Genomic DNA, 16,423 nt, shown 5'->3' on the forward strand with positions numbered 1-16,423 from the left:
GAGATATAGATAGGGAGAGACAAAGAGAGATCTTCCACCTGCTGGTTCACTGCTCAAACGACTACAGTAGCCATTGCTAGGCTAGGCCAAAGCTGGGAGCCTGGAACTCCATCCGGGTCCCCCACATGGGTGACAGGGACCTAAGCACTTGGACCGTCCTCTGCTGCCTTCCCAGGTGCATTGGCGGGGAGCTGGAGTGGCTGGAACTTGAACCGGTGCTCATGCGATGACAGCATAGCAGGCAGTTACTTAACCTGCTGTGCACAACACCTGGTACATTTTGCTTTTGGAAGACCTAAGCTTTTAAGAGAACGCAGGTTCACTGAGGACATGGCTGCTACCGCCTTGTGCAACACTGCATCCTTAAATTCCATGAGATCCCAATCTGATCCAAGATCCTTGAGGTCTGAAAGGAAGCGTGGGAAGTTGTAGAAGAAGGAGCACCCCAGGTAAAAGAGTCTAAGAGACCCTGGTTGGGGTAGAGGGTGGGAAGACTAGGGATGGAGCGCTGGGACTGTGGGCTGGAGGCGTCGGCTCTGAAGACAGATTCAGCACCAGCAGGAGCAAGACCCAGTTTCTGGGTGGTCAGGGCCACCACCACCAGTCCAGCTCCATGCAGAGCCCCATACAGAGTGATGACCTCCGGGCAATGACGTCATGGGTGATGATGCCACAGGGGTTCTGTGGATTTCGGGGCTGCTGAGGTGACCCCGAGACTGGGGAAGGATGGCAAGGACTAGAGAAAGCTGGGAGAGGTCTAAGGGATTCAGAAAAACCGGCACTGCTCGGACGAGGCCAGTGGAGATGGGAGGAAACCAAGGATTCGGGCAGTGTGGTTGCCTAGGGAGCCACAGGCAACTCCATCTCCGAGGCCTGATTCTCTGCCTGGCTGTCGCGCCCTTCTCGGTGGGCTCTGTCTGCCTCTCCAGAGGTGTGCGCTCCAGGGGCTCGGAGAACCAGGGCCTCTGTTGGGTTGCAATTCCTACATGGGCAGAGACTTGCTGCACCCAGGTACAGGCAGGCCACCTGGGGACTTGGGGGTGGGGCTGGTGGGGTGCACTTGAGCGTAATAGACCTGGACTTGCAGGTGGTGGAAATGGGCTGGTTAGGTAGGAGTGATGGGGGCTGGGAGGGGGAGAATGAGGGAGAGAGCGGGGGTGGGGCCGAGGCTGGAGAGGAGAGGATAGAACTTACGGGATGAGGACAGGGTTAGGCTTGGAGAGGGAGCTGGGATAAGATGGAGAGGGTTGGTTTTGGGGATGGGTGGGGAGTTAAGTTAGGGGTTGGAGGTGGGGTGAGGACAGTGTTGGGGGTGGTGTTGAACCTATAGCTGGTGTAGGCAGGGATGCTATGTAGATGGGGATGATCTTGAATTTGGGAATGGGGTTGAACTCTGCTCTTTCCACGCTGCTCATGGCAGCTTCGTCTGCCTCCGGGAGCCTGTCCCTGTGGACGTGTCCTTAGGAGCAGCTGCTGTCTTTGCGGCTGAGTGTCTGGGGGCTTGCAAACCAGGCCTCCAACAAGAGAGAAGCTCTGGCCTCCTGGTCCACTCTGGCTCTGCATTCACCAGCTGTCCTGGAGCCGCCAGCCCAGTGAATGGTTACGACTGAGCCCCTTTTCTGGAATGTTCCCTGCTGCCCTAGAGGTTGAGTTGTCCTGGGCTGTGGCACCTGCACCTTACACCTGCTCACAGGCGAGGGGTCACCCAGGTCCTGATGCTGGTGCCGATGACGATGAGTGCTTGGAGGGCTGAGGGTCCCGCCCCGGCGTCCCTGGGACCCTCTCTGGCCCGGGCTCCCACCACCCTAGCCCTGATGAAGAGGCCTACCATGCTGGGGGACCCCGTCCAAGCAGAGCTGCCTCTGGATTCCGTTATCAGTGAGGATGTGGGCAGGACTTCCTCCCCATAAACCTTCCAGAATTGCAGCTTAACAGGGTTTGCCTGTCCCGGGCATAAGCTCCCAAATGGGAAACCCAGGAGCCTTAGCTCTCCCACCTGCCCCTTCCTCCCTTAGGGCCTGGAGTTGGGACTACCCCCCACCCCGCTTCCTCTGGTGGAGACCCTAGAGAGGGGCCCCTCCTGTCCCTGGAGGACAAGTTGCAGAACCACAGGAAAGAGTGACACATCCCCAACTGTCCCCTCTGGCCACATCTCCCCTCCCAGTTAGCTCCTGCCCCAGCCTGATTGGCCATTTCCCACTTCGGAGGCCCTTAGCTTCTCTCTCTCTCTCTCTCACCCCTTCCAGGAAGCCCTGTCTGGTATTGAGGGTTTCTGGGGTGGGACGACCAGAACCTGCGACAAGAGAGGCGAGCTCTAAGCCACCACCCAAACCACCGATCCGACACCCCCAGAGCCCTCCCCCAACCCCGGCTAGGAGGGGAATGGACCGTTGTCTGTGCAACCCAGGAAGGGAGGGTGTGTGAAGAGCTGGCTGCTAGAAACTGTGAAACCAAACCAGCCTCCACACTCCCGACCGCCTGCCGGCTGCCAGTGCTTTCTTGAGCTCTGAGGACCCCCGGGGACTGCGTGCACAGCCCCTCCTCTCTCCAACACCCAACGCGCACCCCATGGAACCCTACCGGAGCCTTGCCCTGCTGGCTGGCTGCCTGGGCCTGGCATGCACAGTGATCGCTCTGAGCACCGATTACTGGTTCGTGGCCGTAGGGCCAATCTCGGCTCACTCAGGGCTGTGGCCCAAAGACCCGCAGGACCCAGTGGCAGGTAAGGGGGCCGGGGCTGTTATGCGGTGGGTCACCGGGAGGTGCGGGCACTAAGTCTTGTCTCTAAGCAGGCTACATCCACGTGACGCAGACCTTCAGTGTCCTGGCTGCCATGTGGGTCCTGGTGGCGGTGGCCTTCCTGGCCCTGTCCTATGTCCGCTCGCTGTCCGCCCTGGGCCGTGGCCACCTCATCTCCACCATCTCAGCCTTTGCTGCAGGTAAGGACTTGGGCCGGACCTGGGTGCCGGGACCCCCTGAGTCCCTGTGCCCAGGCAGAGCTGTCTCTCGCCCACAGCGCTCTCCATGGTCGTGGCCATGGCCGTGTACACCAGCGAGCGGTGGGGCCAGCCTTCACACCCCCAGATCCAGACCTTCTTCTCCTGGTCCTTCTACCTGGGCTGGGTCTCAGCCATCCTCTTGCTGTGGGCAGGTAACCACCCAGCCTTCTGCCCCAGGGACTCTGGGTGGGGAGGACCCAGCTGGGCTGGGGGGGGGGGGGCAAGTGTTTAAAGGCTCTCTGGCACTCCAGGTGCCCTGAGCCTGAGCGCTCTCTGCGGCGTGCGCCGGTCTGGCTATGAAGCCGTGTGAGCAGCAGCAGCGAGCGACGCAGGATCAATTCGGAGCCCGGTTCTCCAAAAGCCTCGCCCGGATTAACGCCTGGCCTCCCCCCAGCCCCCTCCCTTGTCTCTGCATTGATCCAACAAAGATTTGCTGGTTTCTGGCTATTCTGGGGTGAATCCAATCGAGATGTTACCGTAGGTGCTCCTTGAAGGCCGAAGGTGGCCCCCTCCCCTGGAGAAGCCAGGAGTTTTCAGTGAGTGGAGAAGGTAGGGGTGGGCAGTGGGAAATGCAGGTGAGAGGCAGGTGGGAGCCAGGGTCTCTAACACCACGGGAGGGGGTGCTTCGCGGGAGGACAGGGCTGGTCTGGTCAGCGCGGGAGATGAAGGAGCCAGATTGAGAGCGTGGGAGCGGCCGGCGCCGTGGCTCACTAGGCTAATCCTCCGCCTTGCGGCGCCAGCACACCGGGTTCTAGTCCCGGTCGGGGCGCTGGATTCTGTCCCAGTGGCCCCTCTTCCAGGCCAGCTCTCTGCTGTGGTCAGGGAGTGCAGTGGAGGATGGCCCAAATGCTTGGGCCCTGGACCCCATGGGAGACCAGGATAAGTACCTGGCTCCTGCCACCGGATCAGCACAGTGTGCCAGTCACAGCGTGCCTACCACGGCGGCCATTGGAGGGTGAACCAACGGCAAAGGAAGACCTTTCTCTCTGTCTCTCTCTCTCTCACTGTCCACTCTGTCTGTCAAAAAAAAAAAAAAAAAAAAAAAACACAAAAGAGCGGGATGCACGACTTGGGGATCCAAGGGCTGCGTGCAGAGGCAGACCCCCATGCCTGGTCTGTGGGAGCCACACTGAGCGCCAAGTCCTGGGGGCTCCTGTGTAGGGCCCAGGGGAGAGGCCTGCGGCTGGAGATGGGGTCTGGGGCTCCCTCTGAAGCTGCGGGAGTGGGGTGCTCACCTGGAAGAGGGTACAGGGTGGAGCCTGGGGGGAGACCCCCATACACGTCGGGGTGGGGGAGGGAGACGCCTGCCTGGGGCTCTGAGAGGGCACAGCACAGAGGACAAGGGGAGAGAAGTTTCTAGAAGATGGCTCTCACGCTCCCTCCCAGGCCGGCTGTGTGGCTCTGAGCTTGGGGTGGGGGTATCCCTTTAAACGGCCCCCGGGGCGGGGCCCTGGAACTCCTGTGCCTCACAGAGACCCCGGCCCCCAGCGGGCCCCTCTGGGCTCCGTGTCTAAGGCGGCCTGGAGAGCTGGGTGTTGTGAGTCACTCAGGAGCGTGTGTGTATGTAGGGGCGGCCGGCGGCACTGGGCAGATGGGGCTTCCTGGCCACATGGGGCTTCCTGGCCACAGGTCTCAGGGTCCCCAGGCGGGACAGTGGGGAGGCTGGGGCGGGGGCAGGGCGTCGTGGGGGTGCCCGGGAGGTGGTGGCCAGTCCTGCCCGTGTGGCCCCTGCAGCAGCCTCCTTGGCATGGGAGTGAAACACAGCCTGCAGATGGGCGGCGCGTTCCTCAGCTTCCTGGCCAACATCCTCACGGTGCTGTCCACCGCCAGCAACTACTGGACGCGCCACCATGGGGGTCACAGCGGCCTGTGGCAGGAGTGCAGCCACGGCACCTGCTCCAACATCCCCTGCCAGAGTGAGCGGCCCGGGGCCGGGCGGCGTCCGCCCTCCGCGCGCGCCACCTCCAGGCCTCTCGGTCCGCGCCCGGCCCAGCCCCGGGTGGGGGCGCCCAGTGCGGCAGGCTGACGCGGCCCGCTCGCCCGCAGCCATGCTGGCCGTGACCGGGGCGTGCATGGTGCTGGCGACCGGCTTCGGCATCGTGGCCACGGTGATGGGAATGAAGATTCTGTGCCATCAGGGGGAGTCGCTGCGGGGCCAGGTCACGAGCGCCTTCCTCTTCCTCGCCGGTGAGACGGCGGCGGCGCCCGGGGGCGGAGCTGGGAGGGGTGGGCGTGGCCTGACAGACGGGGCGGGAGGCCGCGGGGAGGGGCGTGGCTGGAGGCGTGGGCTGGACGCGGGGGCGTGGCTGGAGGCGTGGACGGGACGCGGGGTCGTGGCTGGCGGAGGGGCAGGGCCCGGGGCGGACGGCGAGGTGTGGGCGGGACGCGGGGGCGTGGCTGGCGGAGGGGCAGGGCCCGGGGCGGACGGCGAGGCGTGCGTGGGCCCGCGGCGGCCCCACCTGCGCCTGGCCACGCTCACCCGAGGCGCTGGCGGGCCGGCCCAGGTTTGCTGCTGCTGATCGCTTTGACGGGCTACACAGTGAAGACTGCCTGGAAGAACGACGTCTTCTTCTCCTGGTCCTATTTCTTGGGGTGGCTGGCTTTACCCTTCTCTATTCTCGCGGGTAACCTGGGCCGCGGGGAGAGGGGACACTGCCCTGGGACGCCCCGCCCTCGCCAGGGCCCGACCCTAGCCCCGCCCCTCCTTGGGCCCCGCCCCCGCCCAGCCCCGCCCCCGCAGAGCTGGGCAAGCCGCGCGCCCCCAGCCCCCGCACTGGGACCCCCTTCCCCTCCGCGCCCCCGCCTTCCCGGCCCCTCCCCCACCCCCGACCCCGCAGAACTGGCCGAGCCGCGCGCCCCCAGCCCCCGCACTGGGACCCCCTTCCCCTCCCCCGCCTTCCCGGCCCCGCCCCCACCCCCGACCCCGCAGAACTGGCAGAGCCGCGCGCCCCCAGCCCCCGCGCCGGGACCCCCTTCCCCTCCCGCCAGGCTTCTGCTTCCTGCTGGCGGACATGATCGTGCAGAGCACGGACGCCATCAGCGGCTTCCCGGTGTGCCTGTGAGCGCAGCCCGTCCCGACGCGGAATAAAGGAACGGATTTCGGCCACGCGGCTCCGCGCGCCTCTCGGGGGGACAGGGCCACGGGGGGCGGGGGCCGTGCACGCGGCTGACCTGGGGTCGTCCCCCGGGGTCACGGGTACAAAGGGCGCGGCGACTCGGAGAGGCGGGCAGGCGGCCGGCCCCCGCACGACCTTTCCCCTAATTTCCCGCCACGCCCCCTTCTGGCCACGCCCCGTCCCCCTCCCGCTCCAGACCGGCTCTCCGTGGGTCCGCGTCCGCTGGCCACACCCCTCCTTACCTCCGGCCTCCTGATTGGTCACCTTTCCGGGCGGGGCGCGGACTGCGCAGCCGCGGAGTGGCGGGCGGCGCGGCGCGCAGGCGCAGAGAGGGACGGGGGCGGGGCGTTCGGGCGGGGAGGTCCGGGGTGCCGCCGGCCCCGGCCGCTGGCTGCTGCGGGAAGATGGCGGAGCTGCGCGCGCTCGTGGCTGTCAAGAGGGTTATCGACTTCGCCGTGAAGGTGACCGGGGCCTCCCCCCTTCCTGCTTCCAAGTGGTGCCCCGCGGCCGTGGGCTTCCGGGATCACGAGCGCGCCATGGGCGGGGGTCTGCTCGTAACCCCTGACCCAGTCGTCAAAGTCACGGGCAGACGCCGAGGACTGTGAGGTCGCGACCCCGTGCACACTCTCCCGATGACTGTCCTAGCGGCCGGAGCAGCCACGAGCCTTGCTTAACGCGGGGAAACTGAGGCACGGCGCGCCCACCCGGCCGGGGAGGGCCAGGGCCGGGGGTCCCGTCCACGACCCCCCGGTTCTTCGCTCGGACTCGGCGCGTGGCTCCGAGGCGAGCTTTCTGACCGCAGCCCCCGGAGTGTGCAGACTGGGGGGACCCCCAGAAGCCGGCGTTCCCCGTCCGCGGCCCCCGGGGGTGAGCGCCAAGGCTCTGGCTGGGGAGGGGCCGACAGGGGTGAAAGGTCAAGCTTGGGGGTGGTGGGGCAGGGGCTTCAGGTCCCCAGAGCCCGGCTTGGAGGCGGGAAGCAGCCCCTCCGTTTCTCTCAGTGCTTGGCCTGAGCTGCCCATGTGGCTCCGCTGTGCCAGCAGCGCGGGCGCTCACCTCTGGGTGCCCCCCCAGCCCGTCCCGGGGCGCTGAGGCCCACTGGGGCCCTGTCTTCCCCAGAGCACCCAGCCAGGACAGAAACCCAGCCAGGCCAGCCCAGCTCCGGACCGCCTGCCGCTCCCTCCCGGGCGTGGGCCAGGGCTGAGTGGCGCTTCTCCAGGGGTCGCGCGACCCCGCGCTCCTGCTTGGAGCCCCCCTCCCCTGGACTCCTGCAGCCCCCTAGGGCTCCCTCCGCCCCGGGCCTGGGCGCAGGTCTGTCTCCACTCAGTCAGTCCGGCACAGAGCCCTGCGCACGGGTGCCTCCAGCGTGTTCGGCCCCGCCTGCACCTGCCTGCACCTGCGCCTGCACACTGCCCCCCTTCCATCCCGCTGGGCGTGTCTGTCGACGCCCCTTTCGGAACAAACAGGGGATCCAGACACTGCAGCTACCGGAACACCAGGCCTGGACGCCGTCCACGCCCCTCCAGGGTCCTCTCTACCTCCCCTGGCCCCTTGCCCTAGTCTCCTCGCACACCCGCAGTCTCTCCCCTCAGCCTGGCCTTAGGGATCCCGGCGGCCCCGCTCAGGCGGCCATGTCCCCTCTGGGACCCTCACCCCACCTGCTCCTCCTTTCCCTGGCTCCGGCCCCCCCTGCTTCCGGTCCCAGCGTCACCACCTCCAGGAAGCCCTCCATGCACCTCCTCAGGTTACTGAGGTGTGTCTCAGGGCCCCTGCAGAACCCTGGCTTGCCTCTACCGCCCTCCCCCACACACACCAGGCCCTCGTGGCCACACCCACCTCCCACCCCCAGCCTGGCAGCTGTTGCACTGCTCACCCCGTCGTCACCTCTGTGGGGCCTTCCGTGGTCGTGGTCGCCTGCTTGAAGCCACAGCCCCAGAGTCCCCCCCCCCCCCCCCCCGCCGGACAGTGGAATTTACTCCCTACTGCTTTAGTGCCTGTCCCCTTCCTCTGGAATGGGCAGTGGCAAGAGGTCGTGGGATGTGTTCGCCGCTGGCAGGTGCACCACTGGAAACGGGACAGTGCGAGGCGCGTGCTAGGTGGTGGCTGGCGCTGCTGGAGGCCGCGGGGGACACTGTGGAGTCGCTGAGGGCAGGTGCCTCTGTTTCCCGGTCCGAACGGCCTCTGCCCCCCTCGGGGCTCCCGCTCTGGCCGTGTGTGGGAAGGCAGGTGCCTCTGTGTTTCCCGATCCGAACGGCCTCTGCCCCCCCCCCCGGGCGTGGGGCTCCCGCTCCGGCCGTGTGTGGGAAGGCAGGTGCCTCTGTTTCCCGGTCCCCACGGCCTCTGCCCCCCTCGGGGCTCCCACTCCGGCCGTGCGTGGGAAGGCAGGTGCCTCTGTGTGTTTCCCGGTCCCCACGGCCTCTGCCCCCCCCCTCGGGGCTCCCGCTCCGGCCGTGCATGGGAAGGCAGGTGCCTCTGTGTGTTTCCTGGTCCCCACGGCCTCTGCCCTCCTCGGGGCTCCCGCTCCGGCTGTGCGTGGGAAGGCAGGTGCCTCTGTGTGTTTCCTGGTCCCCACGGCCTCTGCCCCCCCTCGGGGCTCCCGCTCTGGCCGTGCATGGGAAGGCAGGTGCCTCTGTGTGTTTCCCGGTCCCCACGGCCTCTGCCCCCCCCGGCGGGGGGGCTCCCGCTCTGGCCGTGCGTGGGAAGGCAGGTGCCTCTGTGTGTTTCCCGGTCCCCACGGCCTCCGCCCCCCTCCCCGGGGGGCTCCTGCGGCACCCCCTCCGGCCTGTTTTCTCCAGATGTCTCATGGGAAGGTGTGCTGGCTGCCCCTCCTGCCCCCGCGTGGCCCTGGCTGCTGTGCTGGCTCTGTGCCCCAGCACGTGGCCGGCCACGCACAAGGACAGCCTGCATCCAACCCAGTCCCTGGGGGCTGTGTCCAGGGTTCGAGAAGAGTTGCCAGGAATCTACAGGGAGCCTCCTGGACACAGGGCAGCCGGTCCCGAGGCCCTGTCCTCCCTGCCGGGGCACGCTTGGGGACAGACCGCAGGTGTCGTGGCCAAGGCACATGGCCTTCCTGCCCCTCGGTCACTCCATCTGAAGTGAGGGTGGGACGGGCAGTGGCCAGCCCACAGGCCTCCAGGTGAAGCGATTAACATGCCACAGCACTGCCCGCGCGGGCCCTGGCTGCTTTGGGTACTCCGAAATAAACGAGACCAAAAAACCCAAAAACCCTTCTTACCGATTCTCAGGCCAGCCAGGGTTTCCTGACTTAAACGACACAGTGCCTCCAGGCCTCAAAGGCCTTCCACGGACAGCAGGTGCTGGGTGCTGAGTTCTCACCTCTGTGCCTTGGGAGTCGGGGGCCGGGCCCCCGCCCCGTCTCCTCCTGGCCCCTAAAGAGAAGGTTTCCCATTCTGTTTCTGTGCTGGTGAGTGAGTGGGGGCACAGGGGCCCGGGTCTAAGGAGCAACCTATGTAAGCTAATGGCCCTGCCTCCCTCCCCCCTCCCCCCACTCACTCCCTTCCCCTCCCCCTCCTTCCTCCAGGGCAAACTCACCTCCCTCAGTCCCCTGCAGCTTCCTTTGGGATTGTATTTGGGGCCCAGGGCAAGCTCATGTCAAACGGGGAAGGTCCCATGGCCAGGCCGTCTGTGGGGGCCATTATTGCACCTGTCACGGCGGCCCCCCTTGAAGGCACCCTGCCTTCTCCAGTACCGGTACCGTGGGCCAGGCTGGCCCCTGCAGAGCCCCAGAGTCAGCCACGCCCAGGGATGGTGACAGGGCTCCCACATGGCGCCCCTGCAGCACCTGGTGGCCAGCAGCGTCTCCATTTGTCCTCAGGAGGCCGTGCAGGTCCTGTCCCGGAGCTGAGAACAAGGCCTGGGCTGGTGCGGTGAGGCTAAGGTTACCCGGGACACCCCAGCGGCCGAGATGCCCGTGGCCAGCTCACGGCAGGGTCAGGCCGTGACCTCCGTGTCGCCGGGAGCCAGCAGCTCCGGGATGCAGGCGGGGCTCACGTGGCCGCGTGCCGCTCACCGGGCCGGGGCCTGTGTAGGCTGTGTCTTTAGGCCTCACTTGGGGGTACTGTAAAGTGCGGGTGTCACAGCCAGCAAGCAAGCGTGAGAAGCCTCAGCCTGAGGAGCAGCGGGGCTGTGACCTTGACCCTGTGTTGGGCGGCCTGGCCCCGCCTCCGAGTTGCAGCCCGGCTCTCCCTGCAGCTGTGATGGGGTGGGCGCCAGGTCCGGGCGGGGGGGGGGGGGGGGGCGGGGCCTACCCTGTGGCCTGACCCTGCGCCCTTCCCCTGGCTGGGCAGATCCGGGTGAAGCCTGACAAGACCGGCGTGGTCACGGATGGCGTGAAGCACTCCATGAACCCCTTCTGCGAGATCGCCGTGGAGGAGGCCGTGCGGCTCAAGGAGAAGAAGCTGGTGAAGGAGGTCATCGCCGTGAGCTGCGGGCCGGCCCAGTGCCAGGTGCGCGGGGCGGGGCCCTGGAGCTGCGGGAGGAGGGGCTGGGGCCGGGCTGGTGGGGGAGGAGGGGCCATAGGGGGCGGGGCCAGGGCTGGGGAAGGAGGGGGTGGGGCTGGGTAGATGCCAAGTGGAGCCCATTGGTCCTCCGCAGGAGACCATCCGCACGGCTCTGGCCATGGGCGCTGACCGTGGCATCCACGTGGAGGTGCCCCCCGCAGAGGCGGATCGCCTGGGTCCCCTGCAGGTGGCCCGAGTCCTGGCCAAGCTGGCTGAGAAGGAAAAGGTGGACCTGGTGCTGCTGGGCAAGCAGGTGGGTGCGCCGCCCCTCCCCCTCCACACCCGCCCACCTCACCCTGCTCAGGAGGGCGGGGTGTGAGCCACACCGCAGGTGGCCCCGGGGGAGCTGAGCAGCTGGCACTTAACAGTCAGCCCTGAGTCTGAGGGGGAGGGCAGGGTCACGCTGGGTCACCGAGGTCCCTGGAGGTCCTCGGGCGAGACGGGCGCGGAGGCTGTGACCTGGTCCCCAGCTGCCGAGGCCGCGTGCCGGGGTCAGCTCTGGCAGAGAGTCCGGAGGCTGTGAGGACTGGGCTGGGGCCGGGAGGCCGAGAGTCTGGGGAGAAGTGGGGCTGGGACGCCCCGCAGCACACCGGCGCTCCCAGCAGGGGGCGCCCATCCTCCTGGCGGCTCCTCAGCCGGGGGAGGGGTGAGGAGGGACATCATTAGAGCCTAAGCAGACAGGGTGAGAGGAAGGGGGAGTGGGGGCTGGGCGGGTGGAGCGGGCACAGGGGCAGCGGGGTCCTGGGGCCCAGCGGGGAGACAGGGTGCCCAGGTGGCCTGGTGGGCTGCTCCCCGGGCTCGGCTTGGGGTTTGCACCTGCGGGCTCACGCCTAGGGAGTGAGCAACACCGCTTTCCCAGGGCCAGCTTGAAGCAAGTTCCCATGCCCGGAGCCAGGGGCCAGGGTGTTCTCACGGGAGGCATCTGTGAACATTTATACAGGGGCGAAGGGGGGCACAGGGCCCCGGACAAGTGGCCGCTCACCTCTGGGCCCTGCTCTAGCCAGAGCCCCGGCTGGCACCCGGGAAGCCGCACTGAGCCTCGCGCGTGGCTGGCCTCTTCTCTCCCGCAGGCGATCGACGATGACTGTAACCAGACGGGGCAGATGACGGCCGGGTTTCTGGACTGGCCACAGGTGAGGCGCAGCGGGGCGCACCTGCTCGGGACCGGCCGGGCTCTCCCCACTCCTCGGGGGGCCTCCTGCCTTCTCTTGCCCGCCGGCCTCTGTCAGCCCCTGCTTGGAGGGGCCTCCCTGCCCCGTGTGAAGTGCTCGTGCCCACCCCAGCCCCAGCTCCCCCAGTCCAGGAGAAGGAACAGGCCGAACTCGTGGGGTAATGCTTTATGTAGCCCCATGGTATCTAAAGTCTTATCAAACATGTAATCAATATCTTACAATTTTTTTTGAATTGTCTTCAAAATCTCCCTGGTAGTACCTGATACTGCACACCCCAGTCCAGACGCTAAATTTTCATCAGAAATTAGGTTCCCAGACCAAGGACTTGGGCCATCTTCCACTGCTTTCCCAGGCCACAGCAGAGAGCTGGATCGGAAGTGGAGCAGCCGGGACTTGAACCAGTGCCCATGTGCGATGCCGGCACTGCAGGCGGCAGTTTTACCCATGATGCCACAGTGCTGCCCCATCCAATATCAGTTCCAATTATTCCTCCCCTGTGCAACCCTCATTTCAGCAGCCGCACGTGGACAGGGGCCATGGTTCTAGATGATTCTGCAAAGCACCCACCCCGTCTCTCTCCTGCCGTCGGGTCACGGTCTCCCTGTCCCTTCCTCCCCGGTGTGTGGTTACTGGGTCACCACCCTCTCCTCTGCCGGAACCTCGGGCCACGGCCAGGGTCACGGCCACGGCGTGTCCAAGAGCCAGGCCCAGGGACGCTCGGGTGTGGCTGCGGCTCCGTGATAGTCACAGCAAGACCTGGAAGGTCTGTGCAGTGACTCAGCGAGGGGAGAGAGCGGGCGCTAGATGGAGGGTGAGCCGCAGCAGGCGCCTGGGGAGGAAGTGCTGAGTCAGGCCGAGGCCAGCACTCCAGGCTCTTGTTGGCTGGGTGGAGGGGCTCACGGGAGCTCTTGGGGGCCCGGGTGAGCAGCTCCCTGATCCCCCAGCACTGGCTGACGGTGGCCCTGTTATCCAGCTTCCCGGCCTCAGTTTTCCACATCTGTAAAGTGGGAACGATAGAGCTCCCGCTGGTTGTTTAGCGGTGGGCCCCTGGGTGCCCGCGGTCGCTAAGGTGGGGAGCGGGCACTCCTCACCGACAGGCCCCCAGGACATCTGCCTCCACACCCCGGGGGATACACACCCTTTCTACAGTTGTTTGTTTATTTTTTAAGACATTTTTAAATTTTTTGTTTGAAAGGCAGAGCTAGAGAGAGAGAGATCTGTCTGCTGGCGCACCCCCAAAATGGCCACAACAGCCGAGACTGGGACCCCATCCCGGTCTCCACGCAGCTCCACTCCGCTGCTTCCCCAGGAGTGGAGCAGGGGGCTGGCCCCAGTGCCGGCCCAAACCGCGCTCCAGCGTGGGGCGCCTTAACCCGCCGGTCCCGGATGTGTTTCTGCCATTCTCTCCTGCGACTCTGTGGCCCCCCACCCCATCCTGACCCTCGCGGGATGGCCTCTGCTGCCTCTCCGCTCACCCATGCGTCCAGGCACGCAGAGGCCAGCCGGCGCCTGACCTAAGGCCCTCGCCCACTCTCCCAGGGCACGTTCGCCTCCCAGGTGACGCTGGAGGGCGACAAGCTACGGGTGGAGCGGGAGGTCGACGGGGGCTTGGAGACCCTGCGCCTGAAGCTGCCCGCCGTGGTGACCGCGGACCTGCGGCTCAATGAACCCCGCTACGCCACGCTGCCCAACATCATGGTGAGTGCTGGAGGAAAGCGCCGCTGACAGCCCAAACAGCCAATAGAAAGCTTCCCTGGGCAGTCAGTCCAGCCAATGGAAAAAGTCCATTGGTAATCGGCCAAATGAAGAGGATTCATTGGATCACCTGGCTCTTTAAGGCGGGTTCATGAAGTCCTTTGGCTAACAGGCAGAGTTCACTGTGGTTAGACAGATGGGCTCATTGGGTCAGCTTGGCCCACAGAGAGTTCAGTGGGTCATCCCAGCCATGGGGAGGGCTCACGGGTCATCCCAGCCATGGGGAGGGCTCACGGGTCATCCCAGCCATGGGGAGGGCTCGTGGGTCATCCCAGCCATGGGGAGGGCTCAGTGGATCATCCCAGCCATGGGGAGGGCTCAGTGGGTCATCCCAGCCATGGGGAGGGCTCAGTGGATCATCCCAGCCATGGGGAGGGCTCATGGGTCATCCCAGCCATGGGGAGGGCTCAGTGGGTCATCCCAGCCATGGGGAGGGCTCGGGGGTCATCCCAGCCATGGGGAGGGCTCAGTGGGTCATCCCAGCCATGGGGAGGGCTCATGGGTCATCCCTGCCATGGGGAGGGCTCGTGGGTCATCCCTGCCATGGGGAGTGCTCGTGGGTCATCCCTGCCATGGGGAGGGCTCAGTGGGTCATCCCTGCCATGGAGAGGGCTCACGGGTCATCCCTGCCATGGGGAGAGCTCGTGGGTCATCCCAGCCATGGGGAGGGCTCGTGGGTCATCCCTGCCATAGGGAGGGCTCAGTGGGTCATCCCTGCCATGGGGAGGGCTCAGTGGGTCATCCCTGCCATGGGGAGGGCTCATGGGTCATCCCTGCCATGGGGAGGGCTCAGTGGGTCATCCCTGCCATGGGGAGGGCTCATGGGTCATCCCAGCCATGGGGAGGGCTCAGTGGGTCATCCCTGCCATGGGGAGGGCTCGTGGGTCATCCCTGCCATGGGGAGGGCTCGTGGGTCATCCCAGCCATGGGGAGGGCTCAGTGGGTCATCCCTGCCATGGGGAGGGCTCGTGGGTCATCCCTGCCATGGGGAGGGCTCGTGGGTCATCCCTGCCATGGGGAGGGCTCGTGGGTCATCCCAGCCATGGGAGGGCTCAGTGGGTCATCCCAGCCGTAAATCCACTGAGCGACTCCTACCAAGAGGACGGGTTTGCCAGTGCTGTGCTGCCTGAGAGGGGAGGCCTCCCGGGCCGTCCCAGCCACCAGGACCCGTGCACGCCAGGCCTGGCCCCGGGGGAGGTGGCCGCAGCAGCCCTGAGACCTGTGCCCCCCCCCCCCCCCCCCGCAGAAAGCCAAGAAGAAGAAGATTGAGGTGCTCAAGGCCGGGGACCTGGGCGTGGACCTGAGCTCCCGGCTGTCCGTGGTCAGCGTGGAGGACCCTCCCCAGCGCACAGCCGGCGTCAAGGTGGAGACCACCGAGGACCTGGTGGCCAAGCTGAGGGAGATCGGGCGGATCTGAGCCGCTCCCCAAAACTCAGCAATAAAGCCCTGACTCGATGCGTGGCCCTCCTACCTTGTGCCCCGGAGACCGGGCTGGTTTTGATTCATCCAACAAATATTTATTAAATCCCCGGTGTGCCAGGGCGGCGCCGGCGGTGCCAAGGGGCGGGCTGAGTCACGTGCGGTCCCTGGCTGAAGGGGATGGATCGGGGCGCCTGGGACGCAGGGGGCAGGGGCGGCGGGCACTCAGAGCCCTTGGGAGCCCAGGCGGGGCAGCCGGCCTGTCCTGTGGGGTCAGGGAGGCTTCCGCAGGGAGAGGACATCCAGGCTGTGTGTAAAGGTAGGGGCCAGCACAGTGGCCTAGCAGGTGACGCCGGCATCCAACACAGGCGCCGGTTCGAGTCCCGGCTGCTCCACTCCGATCCAGCTCCCTGCTAATGCACCTGGGAAAGCAGCAGAGGATGGCCCAAGTGCTTGGGCCCCTGCACCCACGTGGGAGACCCGGATGAGGCTCCTGGCTCCTGGCTTTGACCTGGCCCATCGCTGGCCATGCAGCCGCTTGGGGAGGGAACTGGTGGATGGAAGCTCGCTCGCTCGCTCCCTCCCTCTCTGTACCTCTGCCTTTCAAATACATAAAAATAAATGTTAGAGAGAGAGAGGAAGGTGAGAAGGACTTTGAACTGTGCCACATGTGCCGGGGCGCCCACATGCCGAGGCGTGGGGCGCACGGGCCGGAAGGAAGCCAGAAGCCACAGTTCCGGCCAGGCAGACCGTCCCAAGCTTGGGCTCCACGCTCGCCTCTGCCGGCGGCGCGGCCTGGGCTGAGCTCTGCGCCCTCCCAGGGTGCCCGCAGATGCACGCCTGACAGAACGTACCTGATCCGTCCCTTGTGTCATCAGTGTGGCGCGAGCCGTGCTGGGGCAGGGTCACAAGATGCGGCCCAAGCAGAGAAGCCCTGAGCCCAGAGGAGTGAGCACTGGGACAGCCCCCAGCCACAAGTCCAACCTCCCCCGCTGGCCCCCTGACCGCCTGAGCCCGCCTCCTGGTCCATGACACCAGGGCAACGAGGCCCAGCCTGCAGGAGCAGGGCACTGGGGAGGCCCTCAGCGTGGGCGCTGGCAGAGCCGAGTGGCTGTTACACTGCTCCTTGATAAGGGAGACCTGAAGGGCCAGTTGTGGTTGAGCCGGGTTGGAGGTGGGCAGGGGGCTATGGGAGCATCCCAGGTAGGGCCAAAGGCTGGCAAGTGCGAGAGGGCCCAAGGACGGCGGGAGGGGCCGAGGGTCAGCACTGGACAGGGACGGAGCAGGCACGGCGTGGACGTCTCCAGAGGGCACTGAGCGTAGAAAGACCCTCAGAGGGACCCTGGAGGAGGGAGGGGACGGGCCACCAAGGGGAAGGGAGGGGGCAGGAGGAGTAGGATCCAGAGATGGGCAGTAGGGAGGGGGTGGGGTCTGCCAGCTTCTGC

At 66.3% G+C, this 16,423-nt stretch overlaps 3 protein-coding genes across 5 annotated transcripts; all 3 read left to right on the forward strand.

Annotated features, from left to right (window-relative positions):
- The first annotated feature begins 2,295 nt into the window (after window positions 1-2,295).
- On the forward strand, window positions 2,296-3,446 carry NKG7 (natural killer cell granule protein 7). Its single transcript, XM_070062964.1, has 4 exons — window positions 2,296-2,722; window positions 2,793-2,939; window positions 3,017-3,151; window positions 3,251-3,446. Exons 1-4 carry the CDS (start codon window positions 2,569-2,571, stop codon window positions 3,307-3,309), a joined length of 495 nt encoding a protein of 164 aa, XP_069919065.1. The 5' UTR covers window positions 2,296-2,568; the 3' UTR covers window positions 3,310-3,446.
- A 1,300-nt stretch (window positions 3,447-4,746) lies between these two features.
- CLDND2 (claudin domain containing 2) lies at window positions 4,747-6,103 on the forward strand. Its single transcript, XM_070062963.1, has 4 exons — window positions 4,747-4,915; window positions 5,046-5,186; window positions 5,504-5,623; window positions 5,988-6,103. Exons 1-4 carry the CDS (start codon window positions 4,747-4,749, stop codon window positions 6,059-6,061), a joined length of 504 nt encoding a protein of 167 aa, XP_069919064.1. The 3' UTR covers window positions 6,062-6,103.
- Window positions 6,104-6,427: 324 nt separating this feature from the next.
- ETFB (electron transfer flavoprotein subunit beta) lies at window positions 6,428-15,014 on the forward strand. 3 transcript variants are annotated; one of them, XM_070062957.1, is made up of 6 exons: window positions 6,428-6,576; window positions 10,420-10,578; window positions 10,727-10,885; window positions 11,703-11,765; window positions 13,344-13,502; window positions 14,806-15,014. In XM_070062957.1, exons 1-6 carry the CDS (start codon window positions 6,520-6,522, stop codon window positions 14,974-14,976), a joined length of 768 nt encoding a protein of 255 aa, XP_069919058.1. In that variant the 5' UTR covers window positions 6,428-6,519; the 3' UTR covers window positions 14,977-15,014. The 3 variants fall into 3 exon arrangements, with proteins under 3 accessions (XP_069919058.1, XP_069919059.1, XP_069919060.1); XM_070062958.1 differs by having other exon boundaries at window positions 6,472-6,982; XM_070062959.1 differs by lacking the exon at window positions 6,428-6,576 and adding an exon at window positions 9,953-10,010.
- The last annotated feature ends 1,409 nt before the right edge of the window (window positions 15,015-16,423 follow it).

The sequence above is a fragment of the Oryctolagus cuniculus genome, chromosome 18 (assembly GCF_964237555.1).
Source record: "Oryctolagus cuniculus chromosome 18, mOryCun1.1, whole genome shotgun sequence".
NCBI lineage: Eukaryota > Metazoa > Chordata > Mammalia > Lagomorpha > Leporidae > Oryctolagus > Oryctolagus cuniculus.

What these genes read in the sequence shown, in the direction of transcription:
- NKG7 (XM_070062964.1), top strand. Translation starts at nt 2,569, where the DNA reads ATGGAACCCTACCGGAGCCTTGCCCTGCTGGCTGGCTGCCTGGGCCTG. An exon ending in CATCTCAGCCTTTGCTGCAG is followed by an intron (nt 2,940 to 3,016) that starts GTAAGGACTTGG and finishes TCTCGCCCACAG; the next exon opens with CGCTCTCCATGGTCGTGGCC. An exon ending in CATCCTCTTGCTGTGGGCAG is followed by an intron (nt 3,152 to 3,250) that starts GTAACCACCCAG and finishes CTGGCACTCCAG; the next exon opens with GTGCCCTGAGCCTGAGCGCT.
- CLDND2 (XM_070062963.1), top strand. Translation starts at nt 4,747, where the DNA reads ATGGGAGTGAAACACAGCCTGCAGATGGGCGGCGCGTTCCTCAGCTTC. An exon ending in CTCCAACATCCCCTGCCAGA is followed by an intron (nt 4,916 to 5,045) that starts GTGAGCGGCCCG and finishes GCTCGCCCGCAG; the next exon opens with CCATGCTGGCCGTGACCGGG. An exon ending in ACCCTTCTCTATTCTCGCGG is followed by an intron (nt 5,624 to 5,987) that starts GTAACCTGGGCC and finishes CCCTCCCGCCAG; the next exon opens with GCTTCTGCTTCCTGCTGGCG.
- ETFB (XM_070062957.1), top strand. Translation starts at nt 6,520, where the DNA reads ATGGCGGAGCTGCGCGCGCTCGTGGCTGTCAAGAGGGTTATCGACTTC. An exon ending in GCGGGCCGGCCCAGTGCCAG is followed by an intron (nt 10,579 to 10,726) that starts GTGCGCGGGGCG and finishes GGTCCTCCGCAG; the next exon opens with GAGACCATCCGCACGGCTCT. An exon ending in TGGTGCTGCTGGGCAAGCAG is followed by an intron (nt 10,886 to 11,702) that starts GTGGGTGCGCCG and finishes TCTCTCCCGCAG; the next exon opens with GCGATCGACGATGACTGTAA.